The 23,715-nt window shown below is 42.4% G+C and overlaps 1 protein-coding gene across 5 annotated transcripts; it reads right to left on the bottom strand.

The window, feature by feature from the left end:
- Positions 1 to 4,734: 4,734 nt before the first annotated feature.
- On the bottom strand, positions 4,735 to 22,981 carry LOC140581264 (uncharacterized). 5 transcript variants are annotated; one of them, XR_011984322.1, is made up of 8 exons: positions 22,796 to 22,981; positions 20,283 to 20,348; positions 20,017 to 20,134; positions 19,809 to 19,942; positions 18,460 to 18,597; positions 18,100 to 18,205; positions 16,732 to 17,812; positions 4,735 to 8,623 (listed from the first exon to the last, which is right to left on the bottom strand). XR_011984322.1 is itself a non-coding variant. In XM_072703416.1 (7 exons), exons 2-7 carry the CDS (start codon positions 20,298 to 20,300, stop codon positions 16,794 to 16,796), a joined length of 1,530 nt encoding a protein of 509 aa, XP_072559517.1. In that variant the 5' UTR covers positions 20,301 to 20,348; positions 22,796 to 22,981; the 3' UTR covers positions 16,197 to 16,793. The 5 variants fall into 5 exon arrangements, 2 of the variants coding, with proteins under 2 accessions (XP_072559517.1, XP_072559516.1); XR_011984321.1 differs by having other exon boundaries at positions 4,735 to 9,740; XR_011984323.1 differs by lacking the exon at positions 4,735 to 8,623 and adding an exon at positions 16,197 to 16,524.
- Between the last annotated feature and the right edge of the window lie 734 nt (positions 22,982 to 23,715).

Below are 23,715 nucleotides of genomic sequence, written 5' to 3' on the forward strand. Positions count from 1 at the left end.
CGCAGTCCCAGCGCCGAAACCCCCCCCCCCCCCCCCCCAGGGAACCCCCAGACGCCCCAAGCCCATATGCACCCCCGCACACCAACAACAAAGACCGAAGTGGGACAAACCTGCGACCCCCCACCACCACTAGGTGATGGAGCTGATCAAAGGAGCCCAGAGAGATTGGTCTAATGTGGTGGCAGAAGCTGTATCAAGACTAATATGGTCCAGCAAACTCTCTCTATATTGGTTGATATTAAGGTTATTTTTATTTTTCCAGTTCATGAGGACAGTCCTCTTAGCAATGCATAAAGCGGTGAAAGCCATGTGGGTTGTGTTAATCTCTGTAGTGACATCATCTAGGTCGCTCAACAAGCAGACTGAAGGAGAGGCTGGAATGGTACATTTCAGACACTTTGATAAGTCGTCACAAATCCTGCGCCAGAACATCTGAGCAGGTGGACAGAACTAAAGAGCATGGATGTAATTGTCAGGTGTATCCCCTTGACAGTGTGAGCAGTTGTTAGAAGACGTAAAACCCATCCTGAACATCCGATGCCCTGTATAGTGCACTCTATGCAGGATTTTGTATTGTATTAATTGTAAATGTGGACTTCTAATCAGTTCAAAGGTTTTTAAACATGTCTTAGACCAGAAATTGTGGTCCCAGCTGATTGATAAATCTGCCTCCCATTTTGCAATAGGAAGGGATATTGATTCATCCATTTTCGAAAGTGTCCTGTATATTTTAGACAGTAATTTGGGGGTTTTGAGATTAAGGAATTCTGCCACACTTGGTGGTATTTGTAATTTGATTTGATTAGACTTGAATTTCCTTTTTACTATAGATTTAACCTGTTGATATTCTAAAAATCTATTCTTGTTAATCCCATGTCTTTTAACTAATAAGTCAAAGGGGATAAAGTCTATTTCTTCGAATATATGTTCCAAGTATTTAATACCTTTACAACTCCAATCCGGGAAATTTATCATATTATTGTTTAGTAGTATGTCAGGGTTGTTCCAGATGGGAGTACGTTTGCATGGGATTAATGAAGACTTTTAGAAACTCCCACCATGCTGTCAGAGAAGAGCTGATACTGATGCTTTTGAAGCATTCATGTCGTTTAATGTTTGAGCAAATGAATGGTAGATCCGAAATCTCTATGTTATTGCATCTAGCCAAGGTTCATCTAAGAGGGTATGTTTTAGCCACCCTGAGATGTTTTGAAGCCTGTTGGCTAAGAAGTAGTGGTGAAGGTTAGGCAGATCTATAGTCCTCCTTTGTCCTTGGTCCTTTACAGCGTTTTTAAGCTAATACGCGGTGGTTTATCTTTCCAAAGGAATTTAGAGATGGCGGAGTCCAGAGATCTAAACCAGTCAGGTGATGGTTTACTTGGAATCATTGCAAATAAATAATTAATTCTTGGTAACACCATCATTTTTATTGATGCAACCCTAAGCTGAGCTGTTTTCACCACCCTCTGCAGAGCTTTCTTGTCCTGGGCAGTGCAGCTGAGGATGGACTCCCCAGCGCACCTGTAGAAGCTGGTGAGGACAGAGGTGGAAACCCCAGCCTTCTTTAGGCGTCTGAGGAAGTGAAGTCATTGGTGGGCTTTTTTGGTGACCGCTGCTGTATGTTCTGAGGACTTGAGGTTGGCACTGAGGGTGACCCCAAGGAGCCTGAAGCTGCTGACCCTTTCCACAGCACCTCCTCCGATGTGGATAGGGGGATGAGCTGCATCCTGCCTCCTAAAATCCAAAACCATCTCCTTGGTTTTGCTGACGTTGAGAGAGAGGTTGTTCTCCTGACAGCACTCCTCTCTGTAGGCCGTCTCGTCATCGTTGACTGATCAGGCCCACAACGGTGGTATCATCAGCAAACTTGATTATTGTGTTGGAGCTGTGCCTGGACACACAGTCGTGTGAAAACAGGGAGTACAGCATTGGGCTCAGAACGCTTCCCTGTGGCGTGCCAGTGTTGAGGATCATTGTGGTGGAGGTGTTTTTGCCGATCCTCACATGCTGTGGTCTGTTGGTGAGGATATCCAGAACCCAGTTGCACAGAGTAGCACTGAGTCCCAGCGCCCGGATCAGCTTGGAGGGGATAACTGTGTTGAATGCAGAGCTGAAATCCACAAACAACAGTCTGGCATAGCAGTTCTTGTTGTCCAGGTGAGCCAGGGTGTTGTGGATGGTGTGTGAAATGGCGTCATCAGTGGATCTATTGTGACGATATGCAAATTGAAGGGGGTCCAGACCGGTCGGAATGGAGCTCAATATGTGCCCCATTACCAGCCTTTTAAAGCACTTCATTGTAATGGAGGTTAGTGCAATAGGCTGAAAGTCATTAAGGCAGCTAGTCCGTCAGCGTCTGAATCCCCCTCCACATCTGACGCGCGTCACGTGTGCAGTTAAACTGGGAGTTCACTTTGCTGCTGTACTCCCGTTTCGTGCTCCTGATGGCTTTCCGGAGATCGTATCTGCATTTTTTGTACAGGTCCGCATCTCCGGACTGGAAAGCACGCGTGCGCTCGCGGAGCTTTCGGCGGATGGTAGCGTTAACCCAGGGTTTCTGGTTGGGGAATGACCGTACAGTTTTAGTGGGAATACATTCCTCAACGCAGGTCTTAATGAAATCAGTGACCGCAGTGGTGTACTCGTCCAGGTCAGAGGATGAATCTCTGAACATGTCCCAGTCCACACAGTCAAAGCAGTCCTGAAGTTTCTCCTCTCCCTCCCATGTCCAGCGCTGCACCATGCATGTCATCGGCTCCTCGCGCTTTAGTATCTGCTTGTAAACAGGCAGTAACAGCACCGCGCTGTGATCGGAGGCGCCCAAGCGCGCGAGGCAGAGAGCGATATGCACCCCGATGTTCTGTGTAGCAGTGGTCGAGCGTGTTGTTTCCCCGAGTGGGGCCGGAGACATGTTGGTGATATTTTGGGTACACACTCTTAAAATTCGCCTTGTTAAAGTCCCCAGAGACAATGAACAGTCCGTTTGGCTGTGCATCCTCATGCCTGGTGATCAGCTGGTAGAGTTCACTTAGAGCGCGCTGTGTGTTCCCTGGTTGTGGGATATATACCACCGTCAGAAACACCATGCCGAATTCTCTCGGCAAATAGAACGACCGGCACTTTATCAGCAGGTACTCGAGGTCCGGAGAGCAGTTACGGGAAATAATTACCACGTTCGTGCACCACGAGTTGTTGACAAGAAAGCACACGCCACCCCTTCGTTTCTTCCCCGACATGTCCGATCAGCCCGATGGATTGAGAACCCCTCCGGTTGGACTGCATGGTCTGGAATGCTCTCGGTCAGCCACGTCTCCGTGAAACAGAGGACACAGCAGTTCCTCAGCTCTCTATGGAATAGAAGTCTTCCTCTGAGGTCATCCAATTTGTTGTCCAAGGACTGGACGTTTGCCAGGAAAACGCTTGGCATCGGTGGTCGTAGGCCGCGGCGTTTGTCTGACTTGCGCCCCAGCCCTACGGCCCCGTCTCCGCCCACGCGTCCTCCGGTTGCCTCCAGCTGGGTCGCGTTGACCGATGTGCTCGCGGGTGAGTAGCGAAGTCACCTCAGGGTCTAAAACAGCAATTTTTCCATATTGTTCGCCAATATTTAGGAGTGTTTGTCTATCGTACTGGATTAGACTACTCTCTGGCTGTGAACGAAAAAATTCACCGGATTTTGAAGCTATTGTTTTATTTATTACTTTTAAACAGCTATGCGCAATTAGTTGTAACTGTGCTAACTAGGGATGCTCATTTCGATTAATTTTCCCAACCGACAACCGCCGTTCGTTAACCGAACATTAACCGTTAACTGATTAGATTAGAATATTAAATTCCTCTGGGGTCGGCGGTCCCGCCGGCGGGATCTGACAGAAATTTCGCCAAACCATTTAAATAACTCTGCGAGGTTTTATCATATACACATTTAAAAAACACCCTCAGAAACCTTGGACGGTCTACTTTTCAAATATATATATAGGTAGAAACTAAATATATTTTTATAGCTTCGTGATACGAATAGAAAGAACAAGAGTGACTGACTTAAGCGTCTGTGTCTCGAAGCAGCTCTGATCGCCTTCCCACTTGCAAATTGCGCTATTCGCATGATAACAACATGATAATCCGACAGTTAGTATTGGATAAAGAAATATGTGAATACGCCCATTGTAACCGAAATAAAACAAGAGCACATGTCTGGGTAGTGTTTACACCGATCGGCTACAAGATAGCACACGGATACGTCTCTGCCGCTGAAGCTTTGCGCCAATGTTTCCATTTTCAGCAGCAAAGCTCGTACCTGTGTTCATGGCTCAGTGGGCTAAGCCTGTGTGCCTGTAATCACAGTCGCCGATTCAAACCCAGTGTATTTAGAACGTGAAAAGCGATCTTCAGCTGAGATGCCACAAAACTTCATACTACTACTAATAATTAAAATATATATAAAAACATTTTAAACCGTTTAACTGATAGTAATATTCGGTCAAAATTAATTATTTCGGTTAACGGTTAAACGGTCAAAAGGAGCATCCCTAGTGCTAACTTCTCTTGGTTCTCTGTTCAAAGGATACAAAATATGCAGATGTAACCTTGAGTGCAGACCCCAGGGACATTTCCACTGCCCACTGTGTTACAAAACAATACTGCGAAGGGACAACATGGTCAGTCACCTTTCTTCATGTTCTCAAGTAAAAGAACAACGTGCAGAACAAGAAAAAAGTACCTCAGAAATTTCCTTGACTGAGACACTGCCCCCCCATTTCTGCTGCTCCTGCACACACAGAACCTGGGAGCAGTGTATCCCTTCCCCATCAGAGAATCCTAACAGCAGCACCAAAGAGGCTGCACAGCCTCCTCCACACAAACCACTGAAAGTTCTGTGTCCCCATTGTTCTCTGAGTCCTTCAGAAAAACCTGTCCACGCACATCAGCCGAATCCATGGACACTCAGAAAAATACATTACTCTGGAATCACACCTCTACAGTGTTTGTGTAGATGCTACAAATGGCATATCTGCAGTCCAAAGAGCCAGACATGGTTTTTCAGTGCCTGTTCATCTACAGAAGAAAACATGGGGAAAAGTGCACAGTGTTTTTTGTGAGTTGGAAGAGTGCAGGCACTTTCAACTCTTAGCACAGAGGAGTGGATTGGTTTTTAGTGATTGTGAACATATCCGTTCCTTGGACTATTGCACTGACACTGCTGCTGAAGATCTCCTAAATCCATCTGTTCTTGAGGAAATGGTTAAGTGTAAGCTATTTGGTGAAGACAGGAAGATTTGATGCCTTAAGAGACAAAAAAACAGCACAAGACACTCATGTGCCTTTTTCTGTGAAGGTATTTTATAAAAAATCTTCAAACAGCATTTGTCTATCCATACATGAAACCCAAAGAAAACATTACAGTCGTCTTGGCAGAGTCATGGTGACCTACAATAAAACTGAACACGTGGCATTGTCCCTGTGCAAAAAAGAGAATGTCATGCATACACAAAAGCATTGGAAAATAGCATCTGTTTATTACAGTGTAACACATTTTATTTTTGCAGAGATGGAATTTATCGACGGCATCGACGGCAAAAGCCGCCATGCCTTAGAAATTTGCTGTGCTGCCCTGAATATTTACAAGTTCTTGCCGGCAGATACTTGCAGTGCCCTCTTCCTCAGTTGCCTTTGTGCCCTATTGTGTATGTTTAGAACATAATAAAGTCAATAAATTTATGAAATCAAGAACAAGTTCTTCCGTCTTTCACTTCTCTGTCGCCATGTCCATGATGTCTGGGTTGATAAGCGCATCCCATAATTTTACGTTAGCCACGCCTCCATGGTTAAATTATTCAGAGCGGCTATTCTAGCCGATGCTTACCTCCCTCCGAAACTAATAGCAACATGTTCATAGAATAGGGAGGGTGAGAAGGTTTAGAAGTTCTTTTGAAAGTGAGGCTGTATTGGGGGTATTTTTGGCACGTGAACAATCATCGATTTACATCAACGAATACATGTAAAAGTTAAAAACCTGAAGAAAGTCTCCTCTTCACATTTGAAGGAAACTTGTTAAGGACCTGTTATAAGGCCACAAAGTTCCAATTAAAATGCCTACGAAAGATCGGGTGAAAAAAAGAAAGCTGGCTGAGATGACGGCCGCTGCTTCTAAGACCCAGAAAATAACCACATTTTTTAGGTAATTTCACTGGTTATGCATGTCTTTCCCAATCATACCGCATCTATTGTTATGGAAATGATCTGTCATTACTTGACGTTGTAAAAATTTATAATAGACTGTAATAATTCATAGAAGATTGAAATAATTGATACCAGATGTGCATTGAATTGAAGTGAAAACGGAGAAGGAGTTAGAGCATAAACTGTACTGTCCTGCAGCTGCTGTCACTGGACAGTTCGTAGTGGCTCGCAGCACTGGGTGGGACAGTTAGCGAGTGGCTCGCGTCAGTGTTTGAGTGGCTCGGGACAGTCAGTCTAGTTAGTTTTAAAAAGTTAGTTAGCTTGAATATGGTCACTCATGCATTATTTTGAAGTTCTGTTAGTCATGTTAGTGTTCAATGTCTCAGTAAAAAAAATGTTCATTAAATTAAAGTTTTTATCACTGACAATAGCTGGTTCTGTTTTTTTTCATAAAACATTTCGTCATTAATGAGTAGGTGAATGAAGGCAACAGCATCTTTTTTTCAATAGCTAGTCTAACACTATTTCACAGGGTGCTAATGCATTTATTGCCCTTGAAAATGTCAGAATGCTAAATATTTCATGCGTCCGGCTATATCAGTGCCCTGGCCAGTAATTCTTGATTGCCTTGGTGCCCTCCGAACCTACGGGAAAATGCCTTAGTGTCCTCCTATATTTGAGGAGATAAAAGGCAAACATTGCTGTGCCCCCCGAACAAAGTAATTCTACCCCTGTTTTTGGTATAATACAGGATTTCTGCATGCTGCGAAAGTCAAGCTTTCTGCAAAGATTATGGGGAAGGCTTCAGGGGAACTGGAAAAAGGCATGAACTGCAAGGGTTTTACTCTGAAGACAGCATTGCAGGCTACTGTTGCAGTGACTGCTTTTACAGCACTGGTGGCCAGCTTTGAACCTGTTGTATATATTCTTTTGTATATATTTTTGTAAATAGAATTTAGTAATTCACATTTTGATCTTGTTTTGTATATATTTTTAGAATTTAGTAATTGAATACCAAATAAAAACATTAAAATAACAAATCATGATTTTGTTCAGTCTGGTCAGTCACAAGACAATCATTCTTGGCTAATACAAATTGTCAAACATTGAATCTAGTACCATATAAAATTAGCACATTACATTTATTTACATCCTACAGACATGAAATGATTCTTACATGCAACTAGTATTCTAGACTCCACGGAGGTTACTGTGAATAAATTTCAAAATAACTTTTTGGGGCAGTTTCGCAGACAAGGATTAAGCCTAGTCTTAGACTTGCTTTGCTTTTCAGTGGTAAATCTCCATTGGTACTCAAATTTAGTCCAAGACTAGGGTTAATCCCTTTTGAGGAAACCAGGGGTTTATGTCTACGTTTCATATTATGGTTGCGTTATTCTTTTAAATTTTTATCATTATTAAAAGCACCTTCAAATATAACCAGCCAGTCACAAAATCAGTTCTTTATCCTGTTGTGCTGATGAAACTACTATCGAGCCTACTGGTGGTCACAAGATAACCATAAGTGACCATTCGGCACAGACTAAACAATCCAATACGCTTGGCAATACCGCCTTTAGGAAGTTAACATGCATCTTCTCACATCTAGGTTATTCATTTAAAAAAAGTATAAATGTATCATTACATTTATTAGAATTTTTATGGGTGTCCACGCATTAAGAAAGATGTCGACAGCACTAAATTATCTTACAGCCACGTGTTATTTGTGGTTCCACGCAATAAAGTTTTTTTCTCATGTCACCAGAACGGCTCTATACGTTTATGCTTCCTTTCTACGCAAGTGTAAATGGACGACTCGTCGTCTAAGGTCTGTAGCCTTAAACACGCTCTTTCCGTTACGTCATTTCCTTTCCCTCAGAGGAGATGTACCCACAGAGGTGGTCTGCAGCCAGACCCTTCTCGATCTGGCTGCAGACCTTCACCAGGAGGACCGAAAACACATGGTCTTCACAAACGAGTCTGGACATGACGTTATGCAAACTACGCCATGGAGGCAGTACCAGATATCACATGACCTGCACACACAGCCGGACTTGTCAGTGGGAGAGCGTTTTTTTTTTTTTTTTAATCAAACTCCTTTATTTCGTCTTCAACAAAATGCAATATCCGAGAAGGGAGACAGCACAGGTAAAGCAAAACAGGCCAAACATAAGAGTACAAAGTTTACAGGCACTTTTCGTCTTCACCTTTAAAGAATTAAAAAATGAAACGGAATCATTTTAAAAAGCTACAAAGTTGGGGAGGACCTTCATATATCTACATTTATGTAAATAAAATTTAGCAATTAAAGTAATATTGTTGAGCAAGAATTCAGTATCCTTCTCTTCAAGGAATATCCTTCTCTGCTCTGCCCCAACTCTACTCGTCTTCCTGCTCGGCTCACCAGTCACCGCTGTGGGCACCAGGATCAGCATTCAGCAAGGACCTTAAATGGGAGATGAACATCTGTTCTCTCACTAAAAAAGCTCAACAGAGAATGTTGTTCCTGAAGCAGCTGAAGAAGTTCAGTCTGCCAAAGACTGATAGTGCACTACACTGCCATAATTGTGTCCATCCTCACTACCTCCATCATCGTCTGGTACCCTGCTGCCACTGCAAAGGACAAGAGCAGACTACAGCACATCATTCACTCTGCTGGAAAGACAATCGGCTGCAACCTTCCATCTTTACAGGACCTGTACGAGTCCAGGGGCCTCATGTATAACGACGTGCGTAGAATTCACACTAAAACATGGCGTACAGACAAAACTAGGAATGTGCGTAAGAAAGAAAAAATCCAGATGCATAAAACTTTGCGTAAGCACAAATCTACGCACATTCCCTTTATAAATCCCAATGAGCATGAAATTTATGTACGTGAACGAGGCCACAGCCACTCCCCCGACCCACCCACAATTATGTATATTTGCATATGTAAATCTGTATAAATACCCGCTTTGTTCTATGCTTTTCTTAAACAACAATGGATAAACCACGTGGGAAAAAAGTATTTCAGCGAGTGCGAAGTAGAGGTTATGTTAACAGAAATCGAGAAAAGAGAAGTGATATTTGGTGGTTTAAGTAGTGGCATCAGCAATAAATGAAAGTTGGCGGAGTCAGTAATAAATGTTGGTTCTGAAATTAAAAAGAAGTGGTCGAACATTGAAATCGACGTGAAAAAATGAGCGGCCGCTCACCGCAAGTCCTTACAGCACAGGCGGAGGTCTCGCACCCTTTGAGCAACTAGTTGCTGCAATGATCGGGGACACCGATGTTCCCGAAGGGGACCCGATGTCAGCGCGAGTGAGTTTCTCATACCATACTTGTTTGAATTACTTGCATGTTTATGAATAACAAGTAGGGCGCAGATGCAGTGTTACATTCGTTTATTCTGTTTGTTTATTTTTACAGACTATAGTACAAGAGGTGCCCCCAGTGCCGAGGACGACACAGGCGGTGTTGGTGCTGCTGTGCCGAGCACATCTTTGGGCGCTGGCTGCACACATTCCCGTGCCTCAGAAACCGGGGGGCGACCATCCAGCCGTGTGCTGACTGAAGCTGTGCTGCAGTCACAAAAAGAAATCGTGAATGCTGTAAGATGTTGCCAATGAATTAAAACATCTAAATGATACGTTGTGTGATACTGAAATTTGGTGGCTTGGGGTCAGGTCTCCTCATCGTCATCCTCATCCTCATTCCTCATCGTCTGCCTTTGTAATGCTGGCCCCAGTTCAGCATAGAGCTCCAAAAGGATTGCTCTTGGAGATCTGAATCAACTTAGAAGCCAGTCATCATCATGGGCCAAGAAATCACTATGATCCCTGAATGCGTGCTCTCTTCTAATTCTTGCATAAGCTGCCATGGGAGTTGTAATAGTTCGGTCATTTTTTGTACCGTTTTATTGTTACAAATTGATTAAAATTCAGGTGCCGTACATTTGTAAACAATATATAATTAATGTCGGTGTATTGGATAAAGTCAGCGTCATGATTGTGAGTTTAAAAAGGGAAACCACAGTAGCAATGACTTGCCACTAAGTGCCGTCCGTTTACAAAACCGATCAGAAACATTCATATGCCATGTCTGGAGCTGCCGTGAGAATGTGCGTAGCGGTACGCCAAGTTTTGTTTTTATACATCTCGACGTGAGCATGGAAACGGACGTACGCAACATTTTCGTGCTTACGCACCGTTTATACATGAGGCCCCTGGTCTTTGAAAAGAGCAGAAAGGATTATGGCTGATTCCTCTCACCCTGGTCACAAACTCCTCTGGACTCTCCCCTCTGGCAGAAGTTTGCGGTCCATTGGGACCAAAATATCACGCCATAGGAACAGTTTCTTCCCCACCGCGGCCCGCCTCATCAATAAGGCCAGGAACACTCGCTTAATTACCATTTCCCCACCCTAGCACAAGCATGTACTCTCTTAAATATGTGTATATTTTCACTGCTGTATCATGTTCCACATACACTAACTACACTGCTCAAAAAAATTAAAGGAACACTTTGGAAACACAGATCTCAATGGTAAATGGACTGCATTTATATAGCGCTTTTCTACTCTTACGAGTACTCAAAGTGCTTTACAATTTATGCCTCACATTCACCCATCCATACACACATTCATACACCGGTGGCAGAGGCTGCCATGCAAGGTGCCAACCTGCACACCAGGAGCAATTTGGGGCTCAGTGTCTTGCTCAAGGACACTTTGATGGGGTCAGGAGGAACCAGGGCTCGAACCTGCAACCTTCCAGTTGCGGAGCGATAGCACTACCTCCTGCGCCACCATGGGAAAAAAAGTCATGCTAGATTTCTATACTGATATGGACTGGGTAATGTGTTAGGAACAAAAAAGATGCCACATCGTTTGATGGAAATGAAAATTATCAACCTACAGAGGGCTGAACTCCTCCATGCCCTTGAGACTGTGCGGGAAACACAGCAAAACTTTTGACAATGACACATCAATATGTGCCATCCTGGAGTAGTCGGACTACCTGTGCAACCTCTGTAGGGTCCAGGTATCGCCTGATGCTACCAGTAGTGACACTGACCGTAGCCAAATGCAATACTAGTGAAAAAACAGTCAGAGGAGATTAGGACGGAAAAATGTCAGTGGCCCCCCACCTGTTAAACCATTCCTGTTTTGGGGGTCGTCTCATTATTGCCCCTCTAGTACACCTGATGTTAATTTCATTAACACCAAAGCAGCTGAAACTGATTAACAACCCCCTCTTCTACTTAACTGACCAGATGAATATCCAAGAAGTTTAGTTTACTTGATGCTATACTCTGATTAATAAGCGTTCCTTTAATTTTTTTGAGCAGTGTATATTTATATTAGTACCTATGTATATATATTTTAGGGCTGTCAAAATTAACGGGTTAACGCGGATTAATCCATCATCGTGATTAATCTGATTAAAATTTAACTCAATTAACCCATCTGCAGCGCAGAATGACTCAAAATCCCAGAAATGTCTCTGTCAACCCATTTCGGGCAGTTTTGGTGCGTTCTATTTGCCCTGGGAACTCACATTAAGAGTCGGACTCCGAGTTTTGAAGCCGGAAGTGACAACATGCGTATTCCCATTTCTTGGAGATCCGAGAAATATCTCGGAGCAGCACAGAGGATCCCGAGTTCAGAATCTGAGATGGCTGCGCCTTTTATCAACAGAAGGGGAAGTTGTAAGTTTTATACTGTTTATGCACTACTTCTCATCTGTGGCTCATTAAATCGGTCGCAGACACTATACCGTCCAACTTATCTGTGGACGTGTTGCTATGGAGTTTTATAGGTAAAGCACGGCACGTAATGTGTTAACTGATATTGCTAACAATGGCAATTAACCGGGCTAGAATTGGATTTCTTTATTAGTCGGATTATTTGTCGGATTTACAGTAGTTCATGCTAATTGAAAGTGAACGAAGATAAAGACCATTTAAACTGAGGTACCTTAAATCCTACAAGTTGTCCGGCTAAGCAAAAAATCTTGCTTTTTGATATGGGTCCATGGTATTGCACTTCTGTGACAGATGGAATGCATCAGACTCGTGTTCAAGATGTTCAATAAACATGTTAAGTGCATATATATTCCCTTTTTTCTTGAGTCTGTTTGCTCATGCAAAATGAAATGCGATTAATATAGACTAAAAATGAATGATATTTAATCGTGATTAATCGAAATTAATCCACAGCAATCCTGTGATTAATCTGATTAAAAATTTTAATCGTTTGACAGCACTAATATATTTATATATTAACCACCTCATCTCTCGAAGTCTGACACCAACCACCAAAGCAAATTCCTTGTATGTGTGAATGTACTTGGCAAACGATTCTGAAAACCCCAAACTTAATGGTGAGATACTCTAAATGTGGTATTACATATTGTGAAGATAAACAATTAAGCAAAGTATACCAAAAAGTGTTGACCAGTGTACAAGAGAAAAATAAATGTTCCTGGGATTCACTCACATTATCACAGAAAGAACAAATCTTCCAAGTCGTCTAAATAGTGGGAGAGTGTTTAGCTTTGTCGAAAGAAAAAATGGGTAGAACAAGCAACAACGGTACCATTCTAGCAGCTGGAGTTTCAGTAAGTTTCGACTGGTGTTTTTTTCTCTCCAAAATTTAGCTTTAAATTGATTACTTAAGCTTAGACTGACTGTCCGCAAACTCCCCTGTTCCAGAGTGCGTAGTTTCTAATTAATGTCATACAGATTTTGCTATTGAAAAAGAAAAAAATATTTATAAATATTTATTTAGTTCCAAATCTGTTTAGCTTTAGTGAACTAGGCAGCTCTGTTACAAATGTTAGATGTGCTGTGAAATTAAGTAATTATTACTGTACATGACAATTATTCTTATTAATTATGCTACAGTGGTACCTCAGAACTCAAACTTACTCCATTCAGAACTCCGGATCGAATCCTGATCGAATTTTCCCCATAAGAAATAATGGAAGACCAATTAATTGGTTCCCGGCCCCAAAAAAATTACACCTTTTTCTTTTTTTTGTTAGTATTTAAACACAAAATGAACCGGATAAAACAAGAAGAGCATATACTGTACTAAACACATTAAGCACATTTATCAAAACAGTAATTTGTAAAATAAGAAAATAAATGTATCCAAGCAATGTGCAGTTAAAAACAATGGCTACGTTCACACTGCCATGCTGAAGTGACTCAAATTGGATTTTTTGCCTTAATGTGACACAGATCTGATCTTTTCAGGGCTGTGTGGAGACGCAAATCTGATCTTTTCAAATCGGATTTGTGCCACTTTCATATGTGGTACTAAATCTGATGCATATCCAATTCGCGGCCATGCGACCTGAATGTGAACGCTCAGATTGGAATTCATGTGGCTTTTTGCTTATACACATGCGCTAACATCATCAGCCTGCACCATGATTTTTCGTAGTTTGGAGAGCAGGGCTGAGTGAGTCTCTCAAAGTATAAGACAGTAGAGCATCTGCAGAGCACCATAATTACAGGAACTGCATCTCGGAGGATTATCTGTTGACAGATCATTTTCAGTCATTACATATTGTTAGATTTGGCTTACAAACTGTTGGCATGAGATGGAGTGCCATCCTTAGAATGACATTCTAATGCTGTGTTCAAATGGAACTCGTGATTATGACATGGGAAGTCATGTACGTGAGGTCGTGGGCTCTGACTTCCAGAAAAGTTTGCCATCCGAAGTCGTGAATACGATAGAAGGGGGCCGATCATGTGGACTCATCTCATGAACACGGTAAACACACCACCATTTGAATGCACCATAAAACACAAGCAAGAACAACAAAAGGAATAACACAGAGGCCAACTGGAACGTGGCCATACTTTGCACATGCATAACAAATTTGAACATTGAACAGCTTGAACTGAAACCTTTTAGAACTGTTGACAAACGAACTCTGACAAATTACCACTGCTGCCCTACTTTTACACTATGGGGTTTATCGTGCTTCTTCATAGACCTGAAGCAAAATGCCCGTACAGCAACCTTTCCTGTTGCCCTGTCCCTGTTTGACACTAAGAATAGCAAACACAGAATAACACAGTATGTACTTATAACACATAGAACATATGAAGTAGGTATTCTCCACTAGAATGACTAGGGATGATAATAGATACTTCATTAGCACATACATAAGAACATAAGAACATAAGAAATATACAAACGAGAGGAGGCCATTCGGCCCATCGAGCTCGCTTGGGGAGAACTTAACTAATAGCTCAGAGTTGTTAAAATCTTATCTAGCTCTGATTTAAAGGAACCCAAGGATTCAGCTTGCACTACGTTATCAGGAAGACTATTCCATACTCTGACTACACGCTGTGTAAAGAAGTGCTTCCTTAAATCCAGTTTGAAATGTTCTCCCGCTAATTTCCACCTATGGCCACGAGTTCTTGTATTTGAACTAATGCTGAAGTAACTATTCGGTTGAACAGCATCCAAACCTGTTAGAATCTTATAGACCTGGATCATGTCCCCCCTCAGTCTCCTTTGCTTGAGGCTGAACAGATTTAGCTCAAATAACCTTTCCTCGTATGACATTCCTCTAAGACCAGGAATCATTCTTGTGGCCCTACGCTGTACCTTTTCTAAGGCCGCTATGTCCTTTTTAAGATATGGTGACCAAACCTGTACACAATATTCTAGGTGAGGTCTCACCAAGGAATTGTATAATCTTAGCATTACCTCCCTTGACTTAAACTCCACACACCTGGAGATATACCCCAACATCCTATTGGCCTTTTTTATTGCTTCCCCGCACTGGCGAGAATGAGACATGGAAGCATCAACATACACACCAAGGTCTTTCTCATAATCAGCTACCTTTATTTCAGTAGGTCCCATAAAATACCTGTACTTTATATTTCTGCTCCCTACATGGAGTACCTTACATTTGTCTATGTTAAATTTCATCTGCCAGGTGTCAGCCCAGTCACTAATTAAATTAAGATCCCGCTGTAGCTGCTGAGCCGCTAGTTCAGTATCTGCTACACCACCCACCTTGGTGTCATCTGCAAATTTCACCAGTTTACTGTATATATTGGTGTCTATATCATTTATGTAAATAAGGAACAAAAGTGGTCCTAAAATTGAACCCTGCGGTACCCCACTATGAACGCAGGCCCACTGTGACATCGAGCCTCTTATAACTACTCGCTGCTTCCTATCCGTTAACCAGTTATCAATCCAAGTCGCTACAGTTCCTAAAATACCTGTCGCTTTGAGTTTAAGTGAGAGCCTCTTGTGGGGAACAACATCAAAAGCCTTTTGGAAATCTAAATAGATGACATCATAGGCCTTCTTATCATCAACTTCCTGAGTAGCTTCCTCAAAAAACTCCAACAGATTTGTTAAACATATATAACATATACTAACACTGTCTGGGAGTAATGTTAATGATAAGCTATAGCTAACGCTATAGTTAAAAGAATACAAAACTCACCTTCGTCTCCGTGGATGTAAGAGGCATACATCTTAAAGCCCTTTTCTAATTTACTTGTAGGTGAATCAGAGGAGGATTTACAAAGACGATGAATGTCGCCGATTGCAATATTTGGCAGGTCCTGTAAACTTCGCGTGTAAAATGATGCCATTTCTTACAGACCGGAAACGAGTGAGCCGCATTTCCACGAACGCAAAAGCTGATGTACAAAGAGCCCATTCAGCACCCAGGGAGCAGTGCTTGGGGATGGTACCTTGATGGTCAGGGATTCGAACCAGCAACCTTTCAATTACAAGTGCACTTCCCTAACCATTACGCCACCACTGCCCTGTGTCACCTTGGTTGATTATTTTCAAAAAGTCTTAGTCTTTCTTGTAATGGATTGTAGAAAAGTAACTAAAAAGAATGCAATTGAAACCCTTTTTTGTAAACTGTACCCAACATAGTACACTTACACACTGTGTAAAAGAGAAATTGACTTACCTTTGTCTTCAATATGCCAAGTTTCAAAACATTTTAAGAAAAGACTCAAACTCACCACAATAAAAGCTCATGCGATGAAAATTCTTCTTCAGATACTTACACAATGTTCAAATAAAACTACAATATATAACACTCATATAGCCTCCTAAAAATTAAATATTTCATATGTTCACAATCAATTAATGTGCAGGAATGCTACCAATTCGGTCATTTTCCACCAACACTGACATCTGCACTTGTGGCCCTAGATAAGGAAAGGGCCTCTGTGTATTCTGCTTTGTCTTGCATGGAGCCTGAGGTCTGCAGCCAGCCTCTGACTGTAATGTCAGGATTCAGACTTCTTCCTCAGAATTCTCTGATTATTATTTCACGTGGCCCGAATCCTCTTCTGTAAAATACACAACTGTGTAATTTTTCAGTAGTTTATAAAACTGCTTTGCAGTCGAAGTCTACCTTCAAAATATACTGTAACTATTAAAACACTACCTCCGAATCTTTGTCAAACAAATCCTAAACATCAACAGGACTAATGAGGGGGACCCAACATACTGGTATTTCACAAATACAATTCAGAAAAATTCAAGAACCAACTTACTGGACTAACTGTGATAATGAACTGTCAAGTGAGTGCTTCTCAATGTGTCCTAATCGAGATCATCACTGGGAGCACTGGTAGGGCCTCTCTCCTGTGTGAATCCGCTGGTGAACCTTTAGGGTTCCTATTCGACTGTAGCTCTTCCCACACTGGGAGCACTGGTAGGGCCTCTCTCCTGTGTGAATCCACTGGTGTTTCTTTAGGGTTCCTAACTCACTAAAGCTCTTCCCACACTGGGAGCACTGGTAGGGCCTCTCTCCTGTGTGAATCCGCTGGTGGATCTTTAGGTTTCCTGACTGAATAAAGCTCTTCCCACACTGAGAGCACTGGAAGGGCCTCTCTCCTGTGTGAATCAGCTGGTGTATCTTTAGGTTTCCTAACTCACTAAAGCTCTTCCCACACTGGGAGCACTGGTAGGGCCTCTCTCCTGTGTGAATCCGCTGGTGTTTCTTTAGGGTTCCTAACTCACTAAAGCTCTTCCCACACTGGGAGCACTGGTAGGGCCTCTCTCCTGTGTGAATCCGCTGGTGGATCTTTAGGTTTCCTGACTGAATAAAGCTCTTCCCACACTGAGAGCACTGGTAGGGCCTCTCTCCTGTGTGAATCAGCTGGTGTTTCTTTAGGTTTCCTAACTCACTAAAGCTCTTCCCACACTGGGAGCACTGGTAGGGCCTCTTCCCTGTGTGAATCCGCTGGTGTGTCTTTAGGCTTTTTAAACGTTTGAAGCTCTTTCCACACTGGTAGCACTGGTGGGACGACTTCTCTGTGTGAGGCTGCCTGTTTATTTTACAGTCTCTGTTTATATTGAAAGTCATCTCACCCTGGGAACACTGTTGTGCTGTCAGCGTGTCTGTACTGGCTTCTTCCAGGGTCCTGATTGTGTCTGTACTGGGCTGAGCGGCACAGGGACCAGCAGAAGTTGGTGAATCCTGGGTTGTGTAGACAGATCCAGTCCTCAGCTGTCTGACATACTCCTTGGGGTGAGATATTTTGATATGTCTGTGCAGGTCAATGTCTGCAGTGTAGGAGAATGGATCCTGAGAGCAAGCAAAAGTTTTGGAGGATTCATCCACTCTCCTTGCTGGGGGAAGATGGAGACACGGCAGTCAGTACTGAGATGGAACAGGTTTAAAAGAGAAAGGCAAACATATCTTCCAAAGAGCCTTCATTACTCCATACGCAGTTCATATTCACAGTGTGCTATTCACACTGCAATCTCTGACATGCCTGAACTGAACTGCACAGAGCATCAACACTGCTGGTTTGAAATGGCAACATGAAGTACAAACTATTGCCTCCAAATACACCAAAACAATTGCAGTTTTGATGGTAGTTACAATTGCACATATACTGGTAAGTTAAAATCACCTGGGTTTGGAGGTTTCACACACTCTTTGCTCCTCTCATCAGTGTGTAACGAAAGAGAACCAGTCAGCTCCTCCTCAGTCACATCCTGAACCGCTGCGTCCTTCATCTTCAGCCATAAAAACCAAACAAGGCAGAATAAGCCGTTCACTTCATAATTTTATACAGGCTGTTCTATTTGCTTAAAAGAGAAATAGGAGCAGATAGCAAACTAAAATCATTTTCAAGCCACACAAACTGCACTTTTTTCCTTTTCTGGCATAACCTATATTTGGCTGCTTTTGTGATTAACACACAAAAATTAAACCACCTCTGAATGGACAAGTGACATTTGTGAAGAGACCCACATACACTCCATTTCACCTTTTGGGGGCTCTCGTTCGCAGTCCCTTCAACCTCAGATACCAGGAATTCCCCCTCCTCTTTGTTACCCTCTTCGACTCCCTGCTGGGAAGGTTTCTGGTTTGTGTGGCAGCTGGTTTCACTGCAGGAAGGAGTCTGCTGAAACCAAAATGAAATTAAACACTGAGACTGTGCCAGTTAGTCAGTGTGTTGTAATGCATAGCCAGCAACAGCTTGAGTTGACCACAAACAGACCCTCCTTCCCTGGTCTGTGGCATATGATTCTGACCCCACAGCAGGGGTTTCGTTCTGATCGGACCACCAGAATACAGATTGGAAAACTCCTGGATGCTGAAGACACAAATGAAGACTTCAGGCAGACTGCATCACCGTAGGGTATATCCATAACGCTCCTACTTAGAGTTCTGGTCATCTATAGGCGCTTTCAACATCGCTCGAACTATTTCCGGAACCAGTTACCTTTGTCATGTTTACACTAAGAACGCAGCACAATTCTAGTTCTTTGGAGGCAGTTCCAGAACTCTTTTCTAGTACCTACTCCAGACTAAGTATGATTTGCTCAAACACAAACTACTGGGGAGGCACTTAGAGCGATTAACTTGCTGAATGGTCGACCACAAGCACCAGCACAAACTTGGAAGTTACAAATAAGTGCAGAAAATGAGATGCAGCAGAGCAAAAATTGAGCAGACACAATTGGGGTACAAAAATAATTCCATTTATGTATCAAGTAATACATTTTTTGCTTGCATCTCCAAACGTCTGCATCAGAAATTTCTATCACTACCTAATATAGTTTTGTCAAAAAAGGCCGGTAGTGAAACTTGCCATCGCTTACTAGCAAGACAATGTTACATATTTTTTTTTATTCTGCGGAGAATGAAAGCTCGATCTGCTGGCCAGATTTAATAAAAATCATGAACATGTCATGGGTTAAATTAGCAAAAATATAAATAAAAGGCAGTGTCTTGTTTTGATCACGATTGAGCACCCAATAAACTGACAACTAACTAAAAGGACTCATCCAGCCTCCGTTATTTTGGAATGGCGGTAAAGTTTTGTATGAAGATTATGTGCAACGTTAAACTTACAAACTTTTTGCACCTTCCATGCTTCAGCATAAAGGTCCTAGTTCCTGATGCGTGTTGTGAAAGCCATACACAAAAACGGCCTGGAGATACAAAAGTTCCTGGCCGAGACAGCCCAGGAACTTATAAACCAAAGGTCCCTGAAGTTCAGTGTGAAAGTGCCTTGTGCTTGAACGACACAGACGAATGCCTGATGCTGTGCCTGAAGAAATCACCCGTCACAGCGGGAGCCCTCCAACTGGCTGTTTCACCTTGTCTCACCTTGTTGCCCGGGCTCCTCCTCAGAAGGTGAAGAATCCACTTCTCTGAATCGCTGCGTTTGTCAACGCCCGGACTTTCCGCCACCCTCCTGGTTCGGTTTCTTCTCATGAACACTGGGGTGATGGGATTCAACCCTAGAGAAAACACAGTTGCGGACAATTGCACTCTTGGTACTCGTCCAAGTCTAATGCCGGAGCCTGAGGCCTACCCATATCCAACATGGCTTGGTGGTTCCTCTTCATGTTCCTGTAGTGCACCTTCTCGCATCTCTGCAGCCGAACCCATTCAGCCTCTGAGAAATAGGCCCGGATATCGGAGTAATCCTCCTGCATGGGGACAGGGCCTTTCATGAAGCTGCTTCATGCTTTACAGAGCAGGCACAACACCACCAAAAAGCCACTGCACCCACTGGCCATGTCAGATATAACAGGCTGTCCTCAGTTTTAGCTGCCAGTTCTCCCCCAATTGCCTTACCTCATCTGACAAACTCATGCCCAAAGTCCTTTCTATCTTGTGCGGCGACCAAGTCCACGTTCCCACCTGAAATGTGTAACAAAATGTCAAATATGCAGAGGGGGGTAGGGGCGCACTACACTTAATCAAGTAACTTGAGGAAAAAATAATCTACTTTCAATGTAATAAGTGAATATTCTGCAGTCTTACTTGAGTATATCTGCAAAATGCAATGCCTACTCTCCTGCATCTCACCTTTTGTCGACTTAAGGCTGTTACCAGTGGTATTCAGCCACCCCATCAGTATCATCCCCCCCCCCTCCCCCTAATGTTCCATGCAAACCACACCCAAGATCGATTTCACTGGGTAACAGTATGAGAGCACTAATTCAAACTGCAGCGTGAATGTATTTCGCAGTCCACTTTATTCCTTGACATAAGGGAAAGCCGGGGTCCCACCAGACAAAGAAGCCTACTCCGGCTAAGAATAACTCAGTTTAACTGACAGCAAATGTAATTGGGCTCAGATAGGGAACACATGTGTAAGGAATCCACTTGCAGAGTCTTGTTTCAGCAAAATGGTGGTTTATTGAACAGTACAATATAATGTAATACAGTGTAGACATACACTGGGTATTGAAAGGCAGCTCAAATACAAATTAAAGGACAGTTCTTGATCCCCCTTTATACCCCAACAAGGTGCTGTGTGTAGGTGTTGTGAGTACATTTGCATATAAAGAGCAACCTCCAGCAGTGTGAGGATCCTGAGGCAGGGGCAGGACAGGACGGAGACTTCCCATTAGAGCAAATGGTAGCTCAGCCACTGTAAATGTAATTACTTCCTTATCACCCTAATGGCACCCACTGGAACACCAAATCTCTCCCTGACCTCCCCCACAATCATAAATTGCTAACACTGTCTGTATTCAAATGATCAACCAAGAACATTGGAGGATCTTTACTGCTTTTCCTTACACGGGATTAAACTTGGGTTTAACCTGAGACTTGATACTTGGTAAGGAACGATTTTCTTCACTTACACCAGCTCCAATGATCTTAGTTCGACTCCCAAATTTTACTTATTCAGATGATGCAATACAAAATACAGCTGCCATTGTCAATAAAAACGTGCTAGCGGCACACAAGGTTTTTTTTATTATATATAATAAAAATTTTATTTTTTGCCAAGTATGGTATTTATTTTACATAAAAAAAAAAACAGGAAATGCTGTGTGTGTGTGTGTGTGTGTGTGTGTGTGTGTGCAAAGCAGCCGGTATTTGTATCTGTATTTGTATTTGTTGAGGGGGGAAAGTATTTGTATTCGAGTAAAATTCAAAATAGGCGTAAAAATCCAGTTTTTTTGCGTTGCACTTCTAATTTACGTTACAGTGCAAGTATTCTTTAATTATATCCATTATAATAATTATGGATATGCAGTAGACAGAGTAACTTAAACGTACCATATAACTCCTACAAGTGCATACAATTCGACACAACTACACAAGCATTGTTTTAACCTTTTTAACCAAACGTTAACGTTACTCTGTCAACAGCATATTGTCTAAATTACCGAGCTAACAGAGCTACGTAAACAGAGCGAACATGAGAGCACCTGACTGCAGACGTCAATAATGCAGCGTAATGGAATAATCTCCCGATCAAACTCCGCTTCCCGAAAGTTATAAACTGCCTCCGGAACCCAGTTAAGGTACAAAAATAGTGATACAGTTAAGTCTTTTTTTCGCTCAGCCGAGCCTTCTCTGTTGCTGTGTGGAGCAGCCTGTGTCAGTCACCTCTTTTACTCCCCCCCCGACTCCTGAACTCACTCACTCATCCGGGCATGCACTGCGGTCTCAAGAGGAAACGCAGCTTTTTGATATAAAGTTTTTCTTGTTCCCGAATACAAATATTTTTTAAAGTAAATAACATTATTTGTGCCTTTCCGAATACCGTATTCGGGTTCGGCTCCACCCCTAATATATATATATAGCCCAAAGTTAGGAATACTTTATATATATCCCACGTATTTATACAAAGATTAAGAACCACTTAACATTCTGCTGTTAGCCAATGATTATCTATACTGTGGTTTTCCCGTGCTGTTTTTGATTGTCAAAAAGGTATATGGTCTTTTATTTCCACAGTTTGTGTTTGTTTTATTTGGAGAGCATATTTTAATCTTAGATTTGATTTTTTATCTGTGCTGTTGATTAGAAAAGTCCGCAACTGTAAAGCTTGTTAATAACCAATTCGGATTTTGTAAACCAACAAGCTACTCCAGTAGTCTTTTTTTCTAGATACTTTTACTCTCATTAAAGTAGTGAGATTGTTGATTACTTTTACGCCGACTTCAGTTTATAAAATAATGAAGTAACCGTACTTTTACTAGAGTACAGAATTCGACTACTCTACCAACTTCTGCAAACACACAAGCATGTTTTCCGTAACTAAATCATGTCTCCCGGCGGAATGCGAAACTAGCTAGCTACATTAGCAGTCACAGCTACGAACCCATCCCCCACAAACGCCTTACCGTGCCACAAATGCCTCCTCCTGACAGTGACTCGAAAGTTGTTTCCCCAAACAGTATTTTCCTGTTCAGTCGTGATTAAAACCACGATTGAAATGTCTGCTGACCGCTGCAGCCTGGCGGAATAATTAGAATTGCCAGGAGGTTCTCCACTAGAGGGCCGGAAACACGTGATCTTCACAAGCGAGTCCGGACATGACCTTATGCAAACTACGCCATGGAGGAAGTACCAGATATCACATGACCTCCACACACAGCCCGGACTTGTCAGTGGGAGAGTGTTTTTTTTTCTTTTCTGTTAAGTAAAGTTTTTTTTTTTTTTTTAAATTTAACTCCTTTATTTCATCTTCAACAATATACAATATCTACGGAAGACTACAAACTACATAAGACTACAAAGTTTACAGGTACTTTTGGTCTTCACCTTCTTTAAAGAATAAAAAATAAAACAATCTTTTTTAAAAGCTACAAAGTTGGGGAGGACCTTCATATATCTACATTTATGTAAATAAAATTTACATAAATCCTTCTCTTCTGGGAGCTCCGCCAGGGCTAGGGTGACCAGACAATCCATGTCAGGGAGGACACTTTGAGTTACTTTGGGTTTTACAAACTACTTTCTAATTGAAAGGCTCCTGTGCTCGGCTAAATAGTTTAGCTCTTCTTGTGCTTTGACTGGTTTGTTTCCTTGACTGAAAGACTCATCCAGCTGTTTCACATTAGCATTAGTGACACATGCACATACATTATAGGACTGTCCAATCAGCACACAGCAAGAGCTGAGTGCTCAAGTGAAATCCAGGTCCGTTTAATTGAAATGGTAATTTACAATTCCTGTCCTAGCTCAGAGTGTCCTCCCTGACATGGATTATCTGGTCACCCTATGGGCCAGGGCCATCTGAGTCAAGGGCATCTGCATCCTC

The sequence above is a fragment of the Paramormyrops kingsleyae genome, chromosome 20 (assembly GCF_048594095.1).
Source record: "Paramormyrops kingsleyae isolate MSU_618 chromosome 20, PKINGS_0.4, whole genome shotgun sequence".
Taxonomy (NCBI): domain Eukaryota; kingdom Metazoa; phylum Chordata; class Actinopteri; order Osteoglossiformes; family Mormyridae; genus Paramormyrops; species Paramormyrops kingsleyae.